Genomic DNA, 17132 nt, shown 5'->3' on the forward strand with positions numbered 1-17132 from the left:
CAAGTATCTGCATTTTTAGCCACAGCAGATTTAAGTAATAAATTAGAAATGGTAATGAGTGCACTGAGACTACAGAGCAGACACACTAACGATAGTTGAAGTGACAGCTGGTAAAGAACCGTGGAGGAAGAAACACAAGAAGCTGAAAGAACTCCAAAAGCACAGGAGTCAGTGGTCAAAGTTATAGGACACAAATGCCCTCAAGGGCCCTAACGCATCAGTGTCTTAGCAAGTCCAAGCTCATACTCCTGCCGCGTGACAGGCCAATAAATCGAGAGACGGGTCATTGGGATAAGGAATAGTGCCTTTATTCAAAAAGCCCCCAGACCAAAAAGATGGTGGACTAGTGCCCCCAAAACCTTTCCCAGGTTTCTTTTATAGAACAAAAAGGGGAAGAAGTAAAGTTAAAAAGGTGGTAAGTTGTTGCAAACCTTTTCTGGTTCTAGCCAGATTGCAGAAAGGATATGTTAATTTCTTCTTTCCTGTAGCCATTCACTGGAGGATCTGGTCAGGATGTTTCCTGTGAGTTTAACAAAGTTGTTACAGCTTAACCCTCAAGCTTAACCCTTAACCCTCAAGGTTCCCAGAGATGGGCCATTATGAATACTTTAAGCTGTAGGCAACATCCCTTTAGTGATTAAGTGTAGCAAAAGCCATACAAAGTTCAAAGTAAAAGAAGCCCTTTCAATATGGAATCAGAGTTGTTCTTCTCTGTTACAAACATGATAACCCAAATTCATTTGGTTTCAACAGATCTCCAAACTTTTAGAAGTTAAGTGAAAAAGTGAAAGTGTTAGTTGCTCAGTTGTGTCCAACTCTTTGCTATCCATGGACTGTAGCCTGCCAGGTTCCTCTGTCCATGGAATTCTCCAGGCCAGAACTCTGGAGCAGGTTGGCATTTCCTTCTCCAGGGTATCTTCCTGACCCAAGGATCAAACCTGGGTCTCCTGCATTGCGGGCAGATTCTTTACCATCTGAGTCACCAGGGAAGCCCTTAGAAGTAAAGCTACACACCAAAATAGAATCAGACACACCAATACAGACTTTTCTGACAAGTTTTGCTAAAAGGAGGAGATACAAAATAAAGATGCACCTGGTGTGAGGAATGAAATGTGTTTTCTTTCGTCTTGTATTTAAGAAGGGGGACACAGCACATTTCAGGAAAGAGGTACAGATGGACGTGGTTGAGAGAAAAGGGAGAATCATCAGATCCATCTGGAGCAGGAGAGAAGGATGGAAATGGGGGAGTGGTGCTGACTTTGGACTAGTGTGAAGAGAGTGCAAAAGAGGCACAGTGTGCAATGTAGGCTCAAGGAAAGAAGGAATGAAATCATCGTCTAGGGGACGGGAGAGTGCATAGAACAGAGATCTGCTGCCACATGGCATCAAGGCCCCCTCCCATTCTATTGGAAGGAAGAGTAGTGTGCCTGGCACATTTGGGGACCACAGACAATTTTGCTTTTGAGTCAGTGCTCTGTAAGCTCTGCAGTCAGACTGCAGTGAGGACAGTCAATAAGAGGGGCATAATTCTTGAGAAATTGAGTGTCTAGTTCATCTGGCCCTGAATGAGTTATAAGAAGAAACTGGACTAAGACAAGATCACGAAGAGATATTGAGTACCAGGATTTTGTCAGGATGTTGCTGCTGCAGCTGCTAAATCACTTCAGTCGTGTCTGACTCTGTGCAACCCCATAGACGGCAGCCTACCAGGCTCTGCCATCCCTGGGATTCTCCAGGCAAGAATACTGAAGTGGGTTGCCATTTCCTTCTCCAGTGCATGAAAAGGAAAAGTGAAAGTGAAGTCGCTCAGTCATGTCCGACTCTTCGCGATCCCATGGACTGCAGCCTACCAGGCTCCTCCATCCATGGGATTTTCCAGGCAAGAGTACTGGAGTGGGGTGCCATTGCCTTCTCTCGATGTTGCAGAAACCAGTAATCGAGAAACCAAGCACCATACTTGGAAAGTTGGAGAACTCAGGTTTATTATGCTGGCAGGCCCAGAGGAGTTAGCACTCTAAGCTCTGAGTCCCAAACAAAGGGGTTGTAGAGTTTTTATGTACCTACTAGAGTAGGTCAACTATATAGTAGGGCAACACTAGCTGCTAATAGGCTGATTTAAACTAAGGGGTTTCACACGCACGGGAATAGCAGTCAAGACAGGGAGGGGGATGCCTGACCTTTACACGGACAGGTGTGATCAAGCAGGTTTGCAGAGGCTGGGCAATTGCAAAGAGCAGGACAAGGGTGAGTGAGATAAACTCCAGTTCCTAGTATTGTAAGTCCCCACTTTCTGAGACTACGTGACCTACATGAACCAGACTTTGTAAGGAGCAAGCTGAGTTACAGAGGCAGAATGAGCAGGAGGTAATGTAAAATTTTAATGTTTCCTCTTCAAGGACATTGGTGATGTCATTATTTTTGTTTTACTTGTTTTTTGTGTTGTTTTACTGTTTCAGCTTTTTGAGGTATAGGCAATTGAATTTTTCAAGGATTTTTGTGTATTTCTCAAAATCTCAAATTTGACGTCTAAAACATTCCTTTAAATGATAATTTCTTTTATTTATCTGTTTATGTTATTCACAGATTGAGGGAATGAATTCAAGCAGCCTGAAAATATTTTGCTCCCAATTCCCTTGATTTTGGCAGAATACTCTTAAATTATCTATCCAATTTTTCAAAACCTCCAGAGATTGTCTCGGTAACCCCATCCACTGTTTAATGATTCCTGTAGCTAAGAGATGATTCCTTATAACTAACTTGAATGTCATCCCTGGCATCAGAGCACAGAATAAACGCAGCCTCTTCCCTGCGTTACTTGCCAAAACAACAGCAATAACAACCTTCCAAGAGACACAACAGCTGCAGTGGTGCCTCTGTTTGGTAATGTCCACCCACTTCTAAGATCTCATGAAAGCAACCAGAAAATCTCCACTAGGAGGTAAACAAGTCACAAAAGTAACAAACTGCCTGCCTGCAAGTGAGCACATGTGTTCTAGGCTACTGAAAAGGAATGCTTTCCCCACTGGTGCTTCATCAACACCTACTTTCGGGTTTCTCAATCTGGGCACTGTCGACATTTTAGGAAGAAAAATCTTTGAGGGAACTGTCCTGTGCATAATGGGATGTTTAACAGCATCACTGGACTCTACTTATTAGATGCTAGTAGCACTTCCTGCCAAGTGGTAATAATATAAAATAAATCTCCAGACTCTGCCAACTGTCCCCAGGCTACAAAATCATCCCTGATTGAGAGCCACTGGCTTGGTCCTACGTCTTTTCAAAAAGTCTAAAGAAAACCAGCTGATTACAAATCAGTGTTTTTTCATCTATAGCCAATAAACCAGATTTTCATGCATTTGAATGATCTGTAAATAGCTTCAGATTTTTTTAAGAAGAAGATATTTTTTACTGAAGTATAGTTAATTTATAATGTTTCCAGTGTACAGCACAGTGATTCAGTTATATAACACATAGCTCTGTAATTACATAATATATTTATTCAAGAATCCTCTATTACTACTGGTATTTTTATTTGTTTTGTTGTTGGATATCTGAAATAGTTATTAATAGTTAGCATTTGGGCTTCCCTCGTGGCTCAGCTGGTAAAGAATTCACCCACAATGCAGGAAACCTGGGTATTTAAGATAGAAATTATAAAATAAATGGGTTCAATATATGGCAAGTTTGTACTTGGTTTTCCCTGTTTTGTTTTTTTAAGTTTTACTTCCTAACAAAGTGTTTTAGCAAACTCCCACTACACTTTTGATGCTGTGGGTAGTTACTCCCAAAATAGGAATATTGCATATTTTCCATAGAGTATAAAAGGGATTTCAAATGTTGGTAATAAGACACAGAATCCAATAAAACTCTTATCTTAGTGTTTGCCAAGTCATGGCTATTCAGAAATACTATAAACAATTAAACACACCAATTATATTCACCTCCTTTAATCTGAATTTAAGTTTGCAGAACTGCCTTTAATGCAGTGAGTGCACTGATTCCAGAGCAACAAAGCTGACATTTTCCATATTAACATTTAATGTTGTTATAGAATAAAGGCTATAATTTCACTGAGTTTCTGTTTTCCATAGAAAATGAGTTCCCCTAGACACATCCATAAGTGGTTGTAGATTTCTGTCAAGGTCTGTCAAAAAGTAAAAGCTAACTTTTATTCAACTAAAGATAAATCACTAGAAACTTACCTTCCAAGTCATATTTATTGAAATATTTAAGATTTTAGTTTTGATAGAGGGATTCAAGATTTAAACATGACCCAGGCCAGATCATGTCGCTCCCTCCCAAATTATAGCCAGCCCCATCATAACTACTTTCTATATGGAAACATTTGAATGCAGAATTCCCAAGAAAACCAAGGAGAGATAAGAAAGGCTTCCTCAGCAATCAGTGCAAAGAAATAGATGAAAACAATAGTATGGAAAAGACTAGAGATCTCTTCAATCAAATTAGAGATACCAAGGGAACATTTCATGCAAAGATGAGCATAATAAAGGACAGAAATGGTATGGACCTAACAGAAGCAGAAGATATTAAGAAGAGGTGGTGAGAATACACAGAAGAACTATACAAAAAAGATTTTCATGACCCAGATAACTATGATGGTGTGATCAGTCACCTAGAGCCAGAAATCCTGGAATATGAAGTCAAGTAGGCCTTAGGAAGAATCACTATGAAGAACGCTAGTGGAGGTGATGGAATTCCAGTTGAGCTGTTTCAAATGCTTAAAGATGATGCTATGAAAGTGCTGCACTCATTATGCCAGCAAATCTGGAAAACTCCACAGTGGCCACAAGACTCTTAAAGGTCAGTTTTCATTCCAATTCCAAATAAAGGCAATGCCAAAGAATGTTCAATTGCCATCATCTCACACGCTAGCAAAGTAATGTTCAAAATCCTCCAAGCCAGGCTTCAACAGTACATGAACCATGAACTTCAGATGTTCAAGCTGGATTTAGAAAAGGCAGAGGAACCAGGATCAAACTGCCAACATCCGTTGGATCATTGAAAAAGCAAGAGGGTTCCAGAAAAATATCTACTTCAGCTTTATTGATTATGCCAAAGCCTTTGACTGTGTGGATCACAACAAACTGTGGAAAATTCTTCAAGAGATGGGAATACCAGACCACCTGACCTGCCTCCTGAGAAATCTGTATGCAGGTCAAGAAGCAGAAGTTAGAACTGGACATGGAACAACAGACTGGTTCCAAATCGGGAAAGGAGTACGTCAGGGCTGTATATTGTCACCCTGCTTATTTAACTTATATACAGAGCATATCATGCAAAATGCCAGGCTGGATGAAGCACAAGTTGGAATCAAGATTGCCAAGAAAAATATCAATAACCTCAAATACGCAGATGACACCACCCTTATGGCAGAAAGCGAAGAAGAACTAAAGAGCCTTATGATGAAAGTGAAAGAGGAGAGTGAAAAGTTGGCTTAAAATTCAACATTCAGAAAACTAAGATTATGGCATCCAGTCCCATCACCTCATGGCAAATAGATGGGGAAACAATGGAAACAGTGGCAGACTTCATTTTGGGGGACTCCAAAATCACTCAGATGGTGACTGCAGCCGTGAAATTAAAAGACGCTTGCTCCTTGGAAGAAAAGCTGTGACCAGACAGCATATTTAAAAGCAGAGACATTACTTTACCAACAAAGGTCCGTCTAGACAAAGCTTTGGCTTTTCCAGTAGTCATGTATGGATGTGAGAGTTGGAACATAAAGAAAGCTGAGCAATGAAGAATTAATGATTTTGAACTGTGGTGTTGGAGAAGATTCTTGAGAGTACCTTGGACTTCAAGGAGATCCAACCAATCAATCCTAAAAGAAATCAGTCCTGAATATTCATTGGAAGGACAGATGCTGAAGCTGAAACTCCAGTACTTTGGTCACCTAATGCGAAGTACTGACTTATTGGAAAACACGCTGATGCTGGGAAAGATTGAAGGCAGGAGGAGAAGGGGATGACAGAGGATGAGATGGTTGGATGGCATCACCGACGAGATGGACATGAGTTTGAGTAGTCTCCAGGAGTTGGTGATGGACAGGGAAGCCTGGTGTGCTACAGTCCATGGGGTCTCAAAGAGTTGGACACAACTGAGCGACTGAACTGAACTGATACGGAAACAAGGACAGTTTCCTCAAAACCACATTACTAAAATGCTTCACTTCACTTCTTCTTTGACTCTGGCCCTTGAATTACATTACTGTTATGGTTCAGTTACTAAGGTGTGTCCAACTCTTTTTGAGACCCCATGGAGTAGCCTTCCAGGCCTTTTTGTCCATGGGATTTTACAGGGAAGAATACTAGGATGGTTGCTATTTCCTTTTCTAGGGGATCTCGCTGACCTAGGGATGGAACCTGAGCCTCCTGCATTGCAGGCTGATTCTTTGCCTCTGAGCCACCAGGGAATTACATGGGGACTCACTTAAGTCAAGGAGAAGTTAAGATCACTGAACAAAGTCTGGACCATCTGTCTCTTCTTTGTGCATTACCCAGACCCACAAAATGCAGACAAGGCACATACATATTTTTAGTCATAGGAGAATAACAGTAATCTGCTCTTTGGCAGAGAAAAAGAAAGTCACTGATTTTCATTCAGCGCTGTGTCTCACTTGGCAATCAGCACGTGGAGCGCTCCCTCAGTTTTTCCATCCACTTAATCCCATGGATGGAGGAGCCTGGTGGGCTACAGTCCATGGGGTCGCAAAGAGTCGAACACGACTGAGCAACTTCACTTTCACTTTCACTTTCAATCTCATAGGGGGCTTCCCAGGTGGCGCTAGTGGTAAAGAATCAATTTGCCAATACAGGCAAACTTAAGAAACACAGGTTTGATCCCAAGCTCAGGAAGATCCCCTGGAGGAGGACACGGCAATCCACTCCAGTATTCTTGCCTGGACAGAGGGGCCTCGAGAGCTACAGCCCATGGGGTCACAAAGAGTCGGAAACGATTGAAGTAACTTAGCATGCACACAATCTCATAGGATTTCCAAGAAAAGGAAGACACTTAAGTGCTTCATCAAAAAAAAGTCTCTGCTGTTGCAATTAAAATTATAATGCATTTTTTCCAAATTGCTTCATATTTTGACTGTAATATTTATTTGAGTTCTTATGCACTAGAGTAATTTTTCAGTTAAAATATGAATTTTTCAGTTAGGGTGCTTTTTAAAAAAAAATCATTTATGAATTTCTTAAATTATAAGTGATTTTTGTATGATATGAGAGTATTTAAATTAAAAAGCTATAATCACAAAGATCTAAATTCAGGTATCTCGAAAAGCAAGATGATACATTTGTGCCAATATTAAGTACCAGCTTATCTATGCTGACAGAGCCAGTGCCTCGTCACTGCCCTGCTGTCACTGTCATCAGATGTCCCCTGCGTCACAAGTGCTCTGCTAGGTCTTTTTCATTCAGTTCTGAATCTATCCCTACACAGTCTCTGTTGAAATTATTAATATTCTGATCCCACTGCATAACCCCTCATAGCTCAGTTGGTAAAGAATCCGCCTGCAATGCAGGAGACCCCAGTTCACTTCCTGAGTCAGGAAGATCCCCTGGAGAAGGGATAGGCTACCCACTCCAGTATTCTTAGGCTTCCCTTGTGGCTCAGCTGGTAAAGAATCCGCCTGCCATGATTGACCTGGGTTCGATCCCAGGGTTGGGAAGATCCCCTGGAGAAGGGAAAAGCTACCCACTCCAGTATTCTGGCCTGGAGAATTCCATGAACTGTATAGTCCATGGGGTCACAAAGAGTCAGACATGACTGAGTGACCTTCTTCTTCACAATGCATAAATATATCCAGTGAAAGTGTTAGTTGCTCAGTTGTGTCCAACTCTTTACGACCCCATGGAATGTAGCCTGACGGGCTCCTCTGTCCATGGGATTCTCTTGGCAAGAATACTGGAGTGGTTTGCCATGCCCTTCACCAGTGGAATCTTCCTGACCCAGGGATCAAACCAGCATCTCTTAGGTCTCTTGCATTGGCAGGCAAACTCTCCACCATTTGAGCCACCAGGGAAGTCAGATATATTTAATATTTCATTTACTATATTCAGAAAGTCTTCAAAAACGTATTTAGAAATTCATCTACTCCTAAGCCACATACTTTCCCTGTTATTAATAGCAACACATGCACTAAATCCAATTTTCTTAAACTTTTCTGTCTCATCTGTTCACTCCTTATCTGAAAAGAGCTTGCTACCAAATTTAGGACTAAATTTAAAAATAAGCAAAAAATGATTCAAATGAAACCACTCAATGTCCTTCTGCTGCCTTTCTCTTCCTTTGATGCTTGGTGAGTGCATTTTACAAATTCACACACGCTCAAGATGAACGTAAACAGAGACATGAAAAGGTGTTTGCTTACTCCATTTAAGCTCCACATCCAGAAATGACTGAATCTTCCTTATTTGGATCCAAACGGCATAGAACCATCTGAACAGAGATTCAATGAAGAGGAGCGCATCAGGATTGTGGAATAGATAGTGTAAGGCATGTATGGCAAAGCAGACTCAATATTATAAGTTTATATTTGGAAAAGTCATTTTTATTCCTATCTTAATAATTTCAAAAAACAGAACTGGACCAAATTGTTTTAACTCAGAATGAATTAAAGACTTATATGTAAGACGGGAAACCATAGAGGAAAAATCATAGACGGGAAAACTCCTAGAACAAAACATAGGCAAAACCCTCTTTGACATAAATCATAGCAATATTTTTTTGAATCTGTCACCTCAGGCAAAGATAACAAAAGAGAAAATAAACAAATGGGACCTAATTAAACTTAAAAGCTTTTACACAGCAAGGGAAACCATCAACAAAATGAAATGACAAACAGGGACTTCACTAGCAGTCCAGTGGTTAGGAGACCACACTTCCACTGCAGGCGGCATGGGTTCAATCCCTGCTTGGGGAACTAAAATCTCACATGCCATATGGCATGGCCAAAAATTTTTTTAAAAAATTGAAAAGACAGCCTGCTAAATGGTAGAAAATATTTGCAAATGATATGACCGGTGAAGAGTTAATATCCAAAATACACAAATAGTTCATACAATTTAATATCAAAATAACAACTTGATTTTTAACATTAAACAGGTGCCACCCCCCCCTCCACCCTCACATATGAGTGAGCTCGGGCAATTCCTACAACCTGGCCTGTTCTCTTCTTCCCCAGTACCAAGCCAGCCATGATCCTCAGTCAACAGTAAGAATGCAAGAAAGTCCTTTCTTGACTGTTCAATCTATTCTGATTTTTCTTTATAATTGACTATTATTCTAGAAAGTCTCAAAGATGTACAAACGTGGGAAGGATAATAAGCAATGGAATTATCTTGGATTCTACAATAATCTTTGAGCTCATATAAATGGAGTTTTAAATCTAGAACCTCCACACCTAAAGGAAGTTCTTTTCCACAGCTTCAGAAAATGCCAGTATTCCCCGCTCTTTGCCTTTGTTCTTTGCCACGTTTCCTACCCGCAATGTACTCGTCACCCCTCTTTTCTGTGAAAGGTCTGCCCATACTTTTTGTTGAGCTCAATTCCCCTTTTCTTTTCAAAAAATTTTCATCCAATCATTTAAAAAAAAAACAAGACTTTCTTGCATTCTTACTGTTGACTGAGGATCATGGCTGGTTTGGTACTGGGGTGAAAGAACAGGCCAGGTAGTAGGAACTACTGGAGCGGGTTCATATAAATCTGGAGTTTTAAATGGCAAAAGTAACGTATGTCCCTCCACACAAAACCCCGCACACAGATGTGAATAGGAGCTTTATTAAAAACTGCCAAAGCTTGCAAGATGTCCTTCTGTTGGGCGAATCATTAGAATGAATCAATATGGTTCCTTCAGACAATGGAATATTATTTAGCACAGAAAAGAAATGAGTTAAGTCATGAATAGACATAGAGGAACCTTAAATGAAGTTTATAAGTGAGAGAAGCCCATATGAAAAGGGCAGGAAGCATTTGATTGGATGCTACATGCTACAGGGCACAGGCCTGCCCTCAGGAACCCGCTCCAGTAGTTCCTACTACCTGGCCTGTTCTTTCACCCCAGTACCAAACCAGCCATGATCCTCAGTCAACAGTAAGAATGCAAGAAAGTCTTGTTTTTTTTTTAAATGATTGGATGAAAATTTTTTGAAAAGAAAAGGGGAATTGAGCTCAACAAAAAGTATGGGCAGACCTTTCACAGAAAAGAGGGGTGACGAGTACACTGCGGGTAGGAAACGTGGCAAAGAACAAAGGCAAAGAGCGGGGAATACTGGCATTTTCTGAAGCTGTGGAAAAGAACTTCCTTTAGGTGTGGAGGTTCTTGGAAAAGCATTGGCCTCAGGCTAATGCTCAAGGTGAGGCAGCATAAGGAAGGTGGGACCTGCCAGGATGACAAGAAGTAGGTGTGTGGACTGTGGGGAGTCACTCCGTGCAGGGCCTTGTGTAAACCTCTCTCCCCTTCCACATCACAGTAGCTCCCGGCAGAGCGCAGAATGTGCCCTGCGACCTGGGCTACTTCCCCTGCGGCAACACCACCGAGTGCTTACCTCAGCAGCTGCAGTGCAACAGCGTGGTGGACTGCGAAAACCACGCGGACGAGGACAACTGCGGTGAGCAAGCTCCAGGGCCACAGCGGGGCAGGTGGGGTCACATCCTGGCAGGAGCAGGAGGTAGGACCAGGGGTCAGGTCACAGCAGGACCCAAGGGCAGGAGAGCCAGTCTCAAGTTGCTGGGACTCTTGAAATAGAAATGGGAAAAGAGAAATGAAGTTGAAAATCAAAATACATGTCACTTAAGGAAATCTTACGTTTATTTTATTAGTTTAAAATATTTATTCTTATAAGGAAGATGTGGTATTATATATAATACAATATACACACAACAGAATACTACTCAGCTATAAAAAAGAATGAAAGAATGCCATTTGCAGCAACACACGTGGACCTAGACATGACCCATACTAAGTGAGGCAAGCCTAACAGAGAAAGACTAAAACCATAAGATATCACTTATACGTGAGATCTAAACTATGACCCAAATGACCTTATTTACAAAACAGAAACAGACTGGTAGACATAGAAAACAAACTTATGATTACTGAATGCATAAGGAGATGGGGGAGAGAGCAATTAGGAGAAATGAACAGATACACACTATTTATAAATAAACAACATGGACCTACTCTATAGCACAGGGAATATATTATTTATCTTATAATAAACTATAATGTAAAGGCATCTGTTAAAGAATATATATATATAATCACTCAGTATGATGATTTTTATGTGTGTAACTGAATCAGTTTGCCGTATACCAGAAACTAACACATTATAAATCAACTATACTCCAACATATTTTTTTTAATCCATTCTCTTCTATGTATTAGTATCACAGCCAATATTTCAAGAAAATAGTGATTGTGGCACATGGTTAAATCTAAGCCATAGACCTGCTCAGTTAATGTCTTAGAGAAAGAATAGTGTAATTGTGAGGATGGGCTCTAGAAACAAGGTTGAGTAGTTGAAAACTGGTGCAAAAATAGCCAGTTATTAACCTTGAAGGCATTTCTTAACCTCTCTTAGCCTCAATTTCCTTGTGTTGAGAATTGTACCCACACTAATAGAATTTGAAAAACTCCATGGACAAGAGCAGCCTGGCTGGCTACAGGCCGAGGGATTGTAAAGAGTTGGACACAACTGAGCGACTGTGAACACACCCACAAGGGAATTTGAGCAGATTGAATCAAAAAAGCACAGATATGCAGCAGATACTGTTTGTCAGCTGCTGTTTCTTGTTCTTATCATTTACTTGGTACAATTATGAAGGGAAAATGAGGCCTCCTAAAACAGACAAAATCAGTAAGTCCAGCTTACCTCTCTCTTAACTAATAACCATATATATGACCTTATAAAGCCAAAAGTAGGGCTTCTAGACAGTTAAAATTTGGCTTTCAGTTGGGTTTTTGTTCAAATTTCTGAAGTTCTCAAAAACACAAATTTATAAAAAGAACTTCAATTGGCTGGATCTGGGGGAGGGAGGAGGAATGGGCCTTGGTTAATAGTGTAAAATAATGAGATTTCTCGCTCATGGAAAAATAAAGAACCATTTTTAGGGGGCAAAGACATGCATACACAGTTTTGCGCTGCATAAACAGCTGATACCTCGCGGTTATCACTCCCTGAAGTATTACAGGCCTTTCAATATTAATTTTATTTTATTTATTTATTTTTGGCTGTGCTGGGTCTTTGTTGCTGTGGAAGCTTTTCTCTAGCTGCAGAGAGCAGGGGCTCCTTTCTAGTTATGGTGCAAGGGCTTCTCACTGTGGTGGCTTCTCTTGCTGTGGAGCAGGAGCTCTAGGGCAAGTGGGCTGAGTAGTTGCTGCTCCTGGGCCCTAGAGCACAGACTCAGTAGTGGTGAGCCATGGGATAAGTTGCTCCACAGCATGTGGGGATCTTCCTGGACGAGGAATTGAACCCCGATCTCCTATACTAGCAGGCAGATTCTTCGCCACTGAGCTACCAGGGAAGTCCCTATTACAGACTTTTTTTTTTTAAGGCATTGCCTTGAAGGAATCAAACTTCTCGGTCTGGAGAACTGTCTCTAGGTGGTGGCAGTAACTCAGAACTGAGCACACTGTCTAAATCTGAGCTTAGGCTGCAGTTGCCTTTGTTTGGGATGGCTGTGCAAATGTTTTCCTTCTTTAAATATATGTATATATATATATCACCTTGTTAAAAATAACTGAATACTATGTTATTTTTCAGACTAAGAAAAATGTGTACTGCCCATTGCCAACCACTCCACCCTCAAGCTGCTCGCAATTTCATGCAGAGTGACAGGAGCTTTCCCCCCTCTATTGAAATGATGGCAGGAAGCAGAAGGAGCACTAAATTCACCCCCAAACAGCTTTGCAGGGAAAAGGATTTAGAAAGTTTTGCCTTTGAGTTAAATTTAAAAAGACCAAGTAACGAAAGTAACAATCTAAAAGTATTGAGCTTTCAACTGAGAAAACAAGCACACACCCACACAAAACCTAAAAGTTGAGAATTACATTTTAGTTTCTGGACATACAGAGGACTTAAGCCTGGGAGACAGCCTCTCAATAGCTCTGAGAAATTGCTCTGAAGACGTAAGGGAGGGGGTGGGATAAAGAGGAGTTTTTGCAACAAAGACCAGGTAGTTGGAACATCAAAATATTACTGCTAATTAGAGAAGACCGGATATCTCAAATTAATGAATTCAGCCCTTTTTTGTGTTTGGGAAGATGCAGGAGCCTGGGCTTATTGAAATCGTTCCTGTGATATGCACCTTGCCTATCTGGGGCCAGTATCCTGCTTTTCTCCATCCTGAACCCCCTCAAGGTACAAGTCAGGTGAGGGCTGCAGTGACTGAAGCCTTGGTGGCCACAACATCCTTTGTTTGCTGATATGGCAGGTGACATTCTTCATTCAAATCCTTAAACTCTAGCAGTTTCTCTGAATCTGGATGGAAGCAGTATCGCATAGGAGTTTTAAGATCAGGCTCCCAGAGACCCAGGCATAAATTCTGGTGAAACATTTTGTAAAATGGGGATGATAAGAGTATCTGTGTCTGTGGGCTGTTCAGAGACTTCAGTGCGATTCTGTATCTAAGATGGTGAGCAGAGCACCTGACAGACTGACAGATAATTTTGTTGTTGTTCAGTCCCCAAGTCATGACCAGTTCTTTGCAACCCATGGACTGACTGCACCATGCCAGGCTTCTCTGTCCCTCACCATCTCTCAGAGTTTGCCCAAGTTCATGTCAAATCCCTTATGATTATACAGTGGAAGCGACAAATGGATTTAAGGGATTAGATATAATGGACAAAGTGCCTAAAGAACTATGGACAGAGGTTCATAACATTGTACAAAAACAGTGATCAAAACCATCCCCAAGAAAATAAATGTAAAAAGGAAAACTGGTTGTCTGAGGAGGCCTTACAAATAGCTCAGAAAAGAAGAGAAGTAAAAGGCAAAAGAGAAAAGGAAAGGTACAACTATCTGAATGCAGGGTTCCAAAGAATAGCAAGGAGAAATTAAAAAAAAAAAAAAGCTTTCCTAAGTTATCAATGCAAAGAAATAGAGGAAATCAATTGAATGGGAAAGACTAGAGATGTCTTCAAGAAAATTAGAGATACCAAAGGAACATTTCATGCAAAGATGCATACAATAAAGGAGAGAAACAGTATGGACCTAACAGAAGCATAGATATTGCAAAGAGGTGGCAAGAATGCACAAAACAACTATGCAGAAAAAAAATCTTAATGGCCACAATAGTGTGATCACTCACCTAGACCAGACATCCTGGAACGCAAAGTCAAGCGGGCTTTAGGAAGCATCACTATGAACAAAGCTAGTGGAGGTGATGGAATTCCAGCTGAGTGTTTTCAAATCCTGAAAGATGATGCTGTCAAAGTGCTGAACTCAATATGCCAGCAAATTTGGAAAACTCAGCAGTGGCCACAGGACTGAAAATGGTCAGTTTTCATCCCAATCCCAAAGAAAGGCAATGCCAAAGAATGTTCAAATTACCGCATAATTGCATTCATCTCACACGCTAGTAAAGTAATGTTCAAAATTCTCCAAGCCAGGCTTCAACAGTACGTGAACCATGAACTTCCAGATGTTCAAGCTGGGCTTAGAAAACACAGAGGAACCAGAGAACAAATTGCCAACATCTGTTGGATCATGAAAAAAGCAAGATAATTCTAGAAAAACATCTACTTCTGCTTCATTGACTATGCTAAAGCCTTTGACTGCGTGGATCACAACAAACTGGAAAATACTTAAGGAGATGGGAATACCAGACCACCTTACCTGCCTCCTGTGAAACCTGAATGCAGGTCAAGAAGCAACATGGACATGGAACAATGGACTGGTTCAAAACTGAGAAAGGAGTATGCCTAGGCTGTATATATATATATATATATATATATTGTCAACCTGCTTATTTAACTTCTATGCAGAGTATATCATGTGAAATGCCAGGCTGGATGAAGCTCAAGCTGGAATCAGGATTGCTGGGAGAAATATCAATAACCTTAGATATACAGATGATACCACCATTATGGCAGAAAGTGAAGAGAAACTAAGAGCCTTTTGATGAAAGTGAAAGAGGAGAGTGAAAAAGTTGGCTTAAAACTCAACATTCAAAAAATTAAGATCATGGTATCGAGTCCCATCCCTTCACGGCAAATAGATGGGGAAACAATGGAAACAGTGAGAGACTTTACTTTGGGGGGCTCCAAAATCACTGCAGATGGTGACTGCAACCATGAAATTAAAAGATGCTTGCTCCTTGGAAAAAAAGCTGTGACCAACCTAGACAGCATATTAAAAAGCAGAGACATTACTTTGCCAACAAGTGTCTGTCTAGTCAAAGCTATGGTTTTTCCAGTAGTCGTATATGGATGTGAGAGCTGGACCATAAAGACAGCTGAGTGGTGAAGAATTGATGCTTTTGAACTGTGGTGTTGGAGAAGACCCTTGAGAGTCCCTTGGACTGCAAGGAGACCCAACCAGTCCATCCTAAAGGAAATCAGTCCTGAATATTCATTGGAAGGACAGATGCTGAAGCTGGAACTCCAATACTTTGGCCACCTGATGTGAAGAACTGACTCATTGAAAAAGACCATGATGCTGGAAAAGATTGAAGGCAGGAGGGAAGGGGATGACAGAGAATGAGATGTTTGGACAGCATCATTGACCTATCATTGACCTGTCTCCGTCATTGGGTCTGTCTCTTCATTCTTTCTGGTGTTATTTTTCCACTCTTCTCCCGCAGCAGCTTGGGCACCTACTGACCTAGGGAGTTCATCTTTCAGTGTCACATCTTTTTGCCTTTTCATACTGTTCATCTGATACTGAAGCTGAAGCTCCAATACTTTGGCCACCTGATACGAAGAACCGACTCATTGGAAAAGATCCTGATGCTGGGAAATATTGAAGGCAGGAGGAGAAGGGGATGACAGAGGATGAGACGGTTGGATGGCATCAATGGACCTGTACTCAATGGACATGAGTTTAAGCAAGCTCTGGGAGATGGTGAAGGACAGGGAAGCCTGGTGTGCTGCAGTCCATGGGGTCTCAGAGAGTCAGACACGACTAAGAGACTGAACAACAACAAAGATGTCCATTGAATCGGTGATGCAATCTAGCCGTCTCATCCTGTCACCCTCTTCTCCTTCTGCCTTCCATTCTTCCTAACATCTGGTTTTTTTCCAATGAGTCAGCTCTTCGCATCAGGTGGCCAAAGTATTGGAGCTTCAGCTTTAGCATCAGTCCTTCCAATGAGTACTCAAGGTTGATTTCCTTTAAGATTGACTGGTCTGGTCTCCTTGCTGTCCAAGGGACTCTCAAGAGTGTTCTCCAACACTGCAGTTCAAAAAGCATTGATTCTCTGTCGTTCTGCCTTCTTCATGGTCCAGATAATAACCCTCCATAAATGCTCCCTGGTACATCAATCAGTCAGCTGTGGGTATGTCACAAGCCCAGTGTCTTAGCTCAGATTCTGTGGCTCAGCAATCCCTGCTGGGCTCAACTGAGATCAGCTGCACCATCTTCCTGCCTCTGCTGGGCTTTCTTGATGCCTCTGCAGGCATCTGTGGGTGAACTTTGTCGCCATGCTTGCGACCTGGGCTGAGACAGCTGGGGACACTGGCCCTTCTGCAGATCACATCATTTGATCATCCTGCTGGCACCAGTCCTTTCCCAATAGAAGGAATGGAGCCCTCCTCCTGCCAAGAGCAGCTCAAAGTCAAGTGCAAGGAGCTCAGACAGAGGGAGGGCAGACTAGAGCTAAGCTTGCAAATTTTGCCACAGTCAGTATTACATTAGCTTTTCCTACGAACATTAGTATTGACTCGCAGTGGCTCAGAGCCCCCCTGCATGACCTTAGGAAGTTCTGTTAAACAATTTAAATATTTCAAGGAGTAACCATGATTTATCTGCTTACTTATCTTATTAAAACAGCAGCTGATGTTTGAAGAAGTGGTATTTTTCGACACTATTTTGTAGTTATGTGTGTATGTACAGTGTGTGTCTGTGTGTGTGTGTGTCCTTTTGATTCAGAGATATTTATTCAGGAGG

The 17132-nt window shown here is 41.4% G+C and overlaps 1 protein-coding gene across 2 annotated transcripts in view; it reads right to left on the reverse strand.

The window, feature by feature from the left end:
* Window positions 1-286: 286 nt before the first annotated feature.
* Window positions 287-17132, reverse strand: part of LOC145526323 (uncharacterized) — a 32386-nt gene continuing 15540 nt past the window's right edge. For both annotated transcript variants that reach the window (XR_014068851.1, XM_081541719.1), the window contains 3 exons: window positions 10572-10761; window positions 8396-8463; window positions 287-520 (listed from right to left, as the gene is read on the reverse strand). Coding sequence is in view for 1 of the 2 variants with exons in the window: in XM_081541719.1 (XP_081397845.1) it covers window positions 468-520; window positions 8396-8463; window positions 10572-10761 (311 nt within the window). In the remaining variant the exon portion in view is untranslated. The remainder of the gene's footprint in view (window positions 521-8395; window positions 8464-10571; window positions 10762-17132) is intronic.

The sequence above is a fragment of the Giraffa tippelskirchi genome, chromosome 11 (genome assembly GCF_054371585.1).
Source record: "Giraffa tippelskirchi isolate mGirTip1 chromosome 11, T2T-mGirTip1v1.2.pri, whole genome shotgun sequence".
Lineage (NCBI taxonomy): Eukaryota > Metazoa > Chordata > Mammalia > Artiodactyla > Giraffidae > Giraffa > Giraffa tippelskirchi.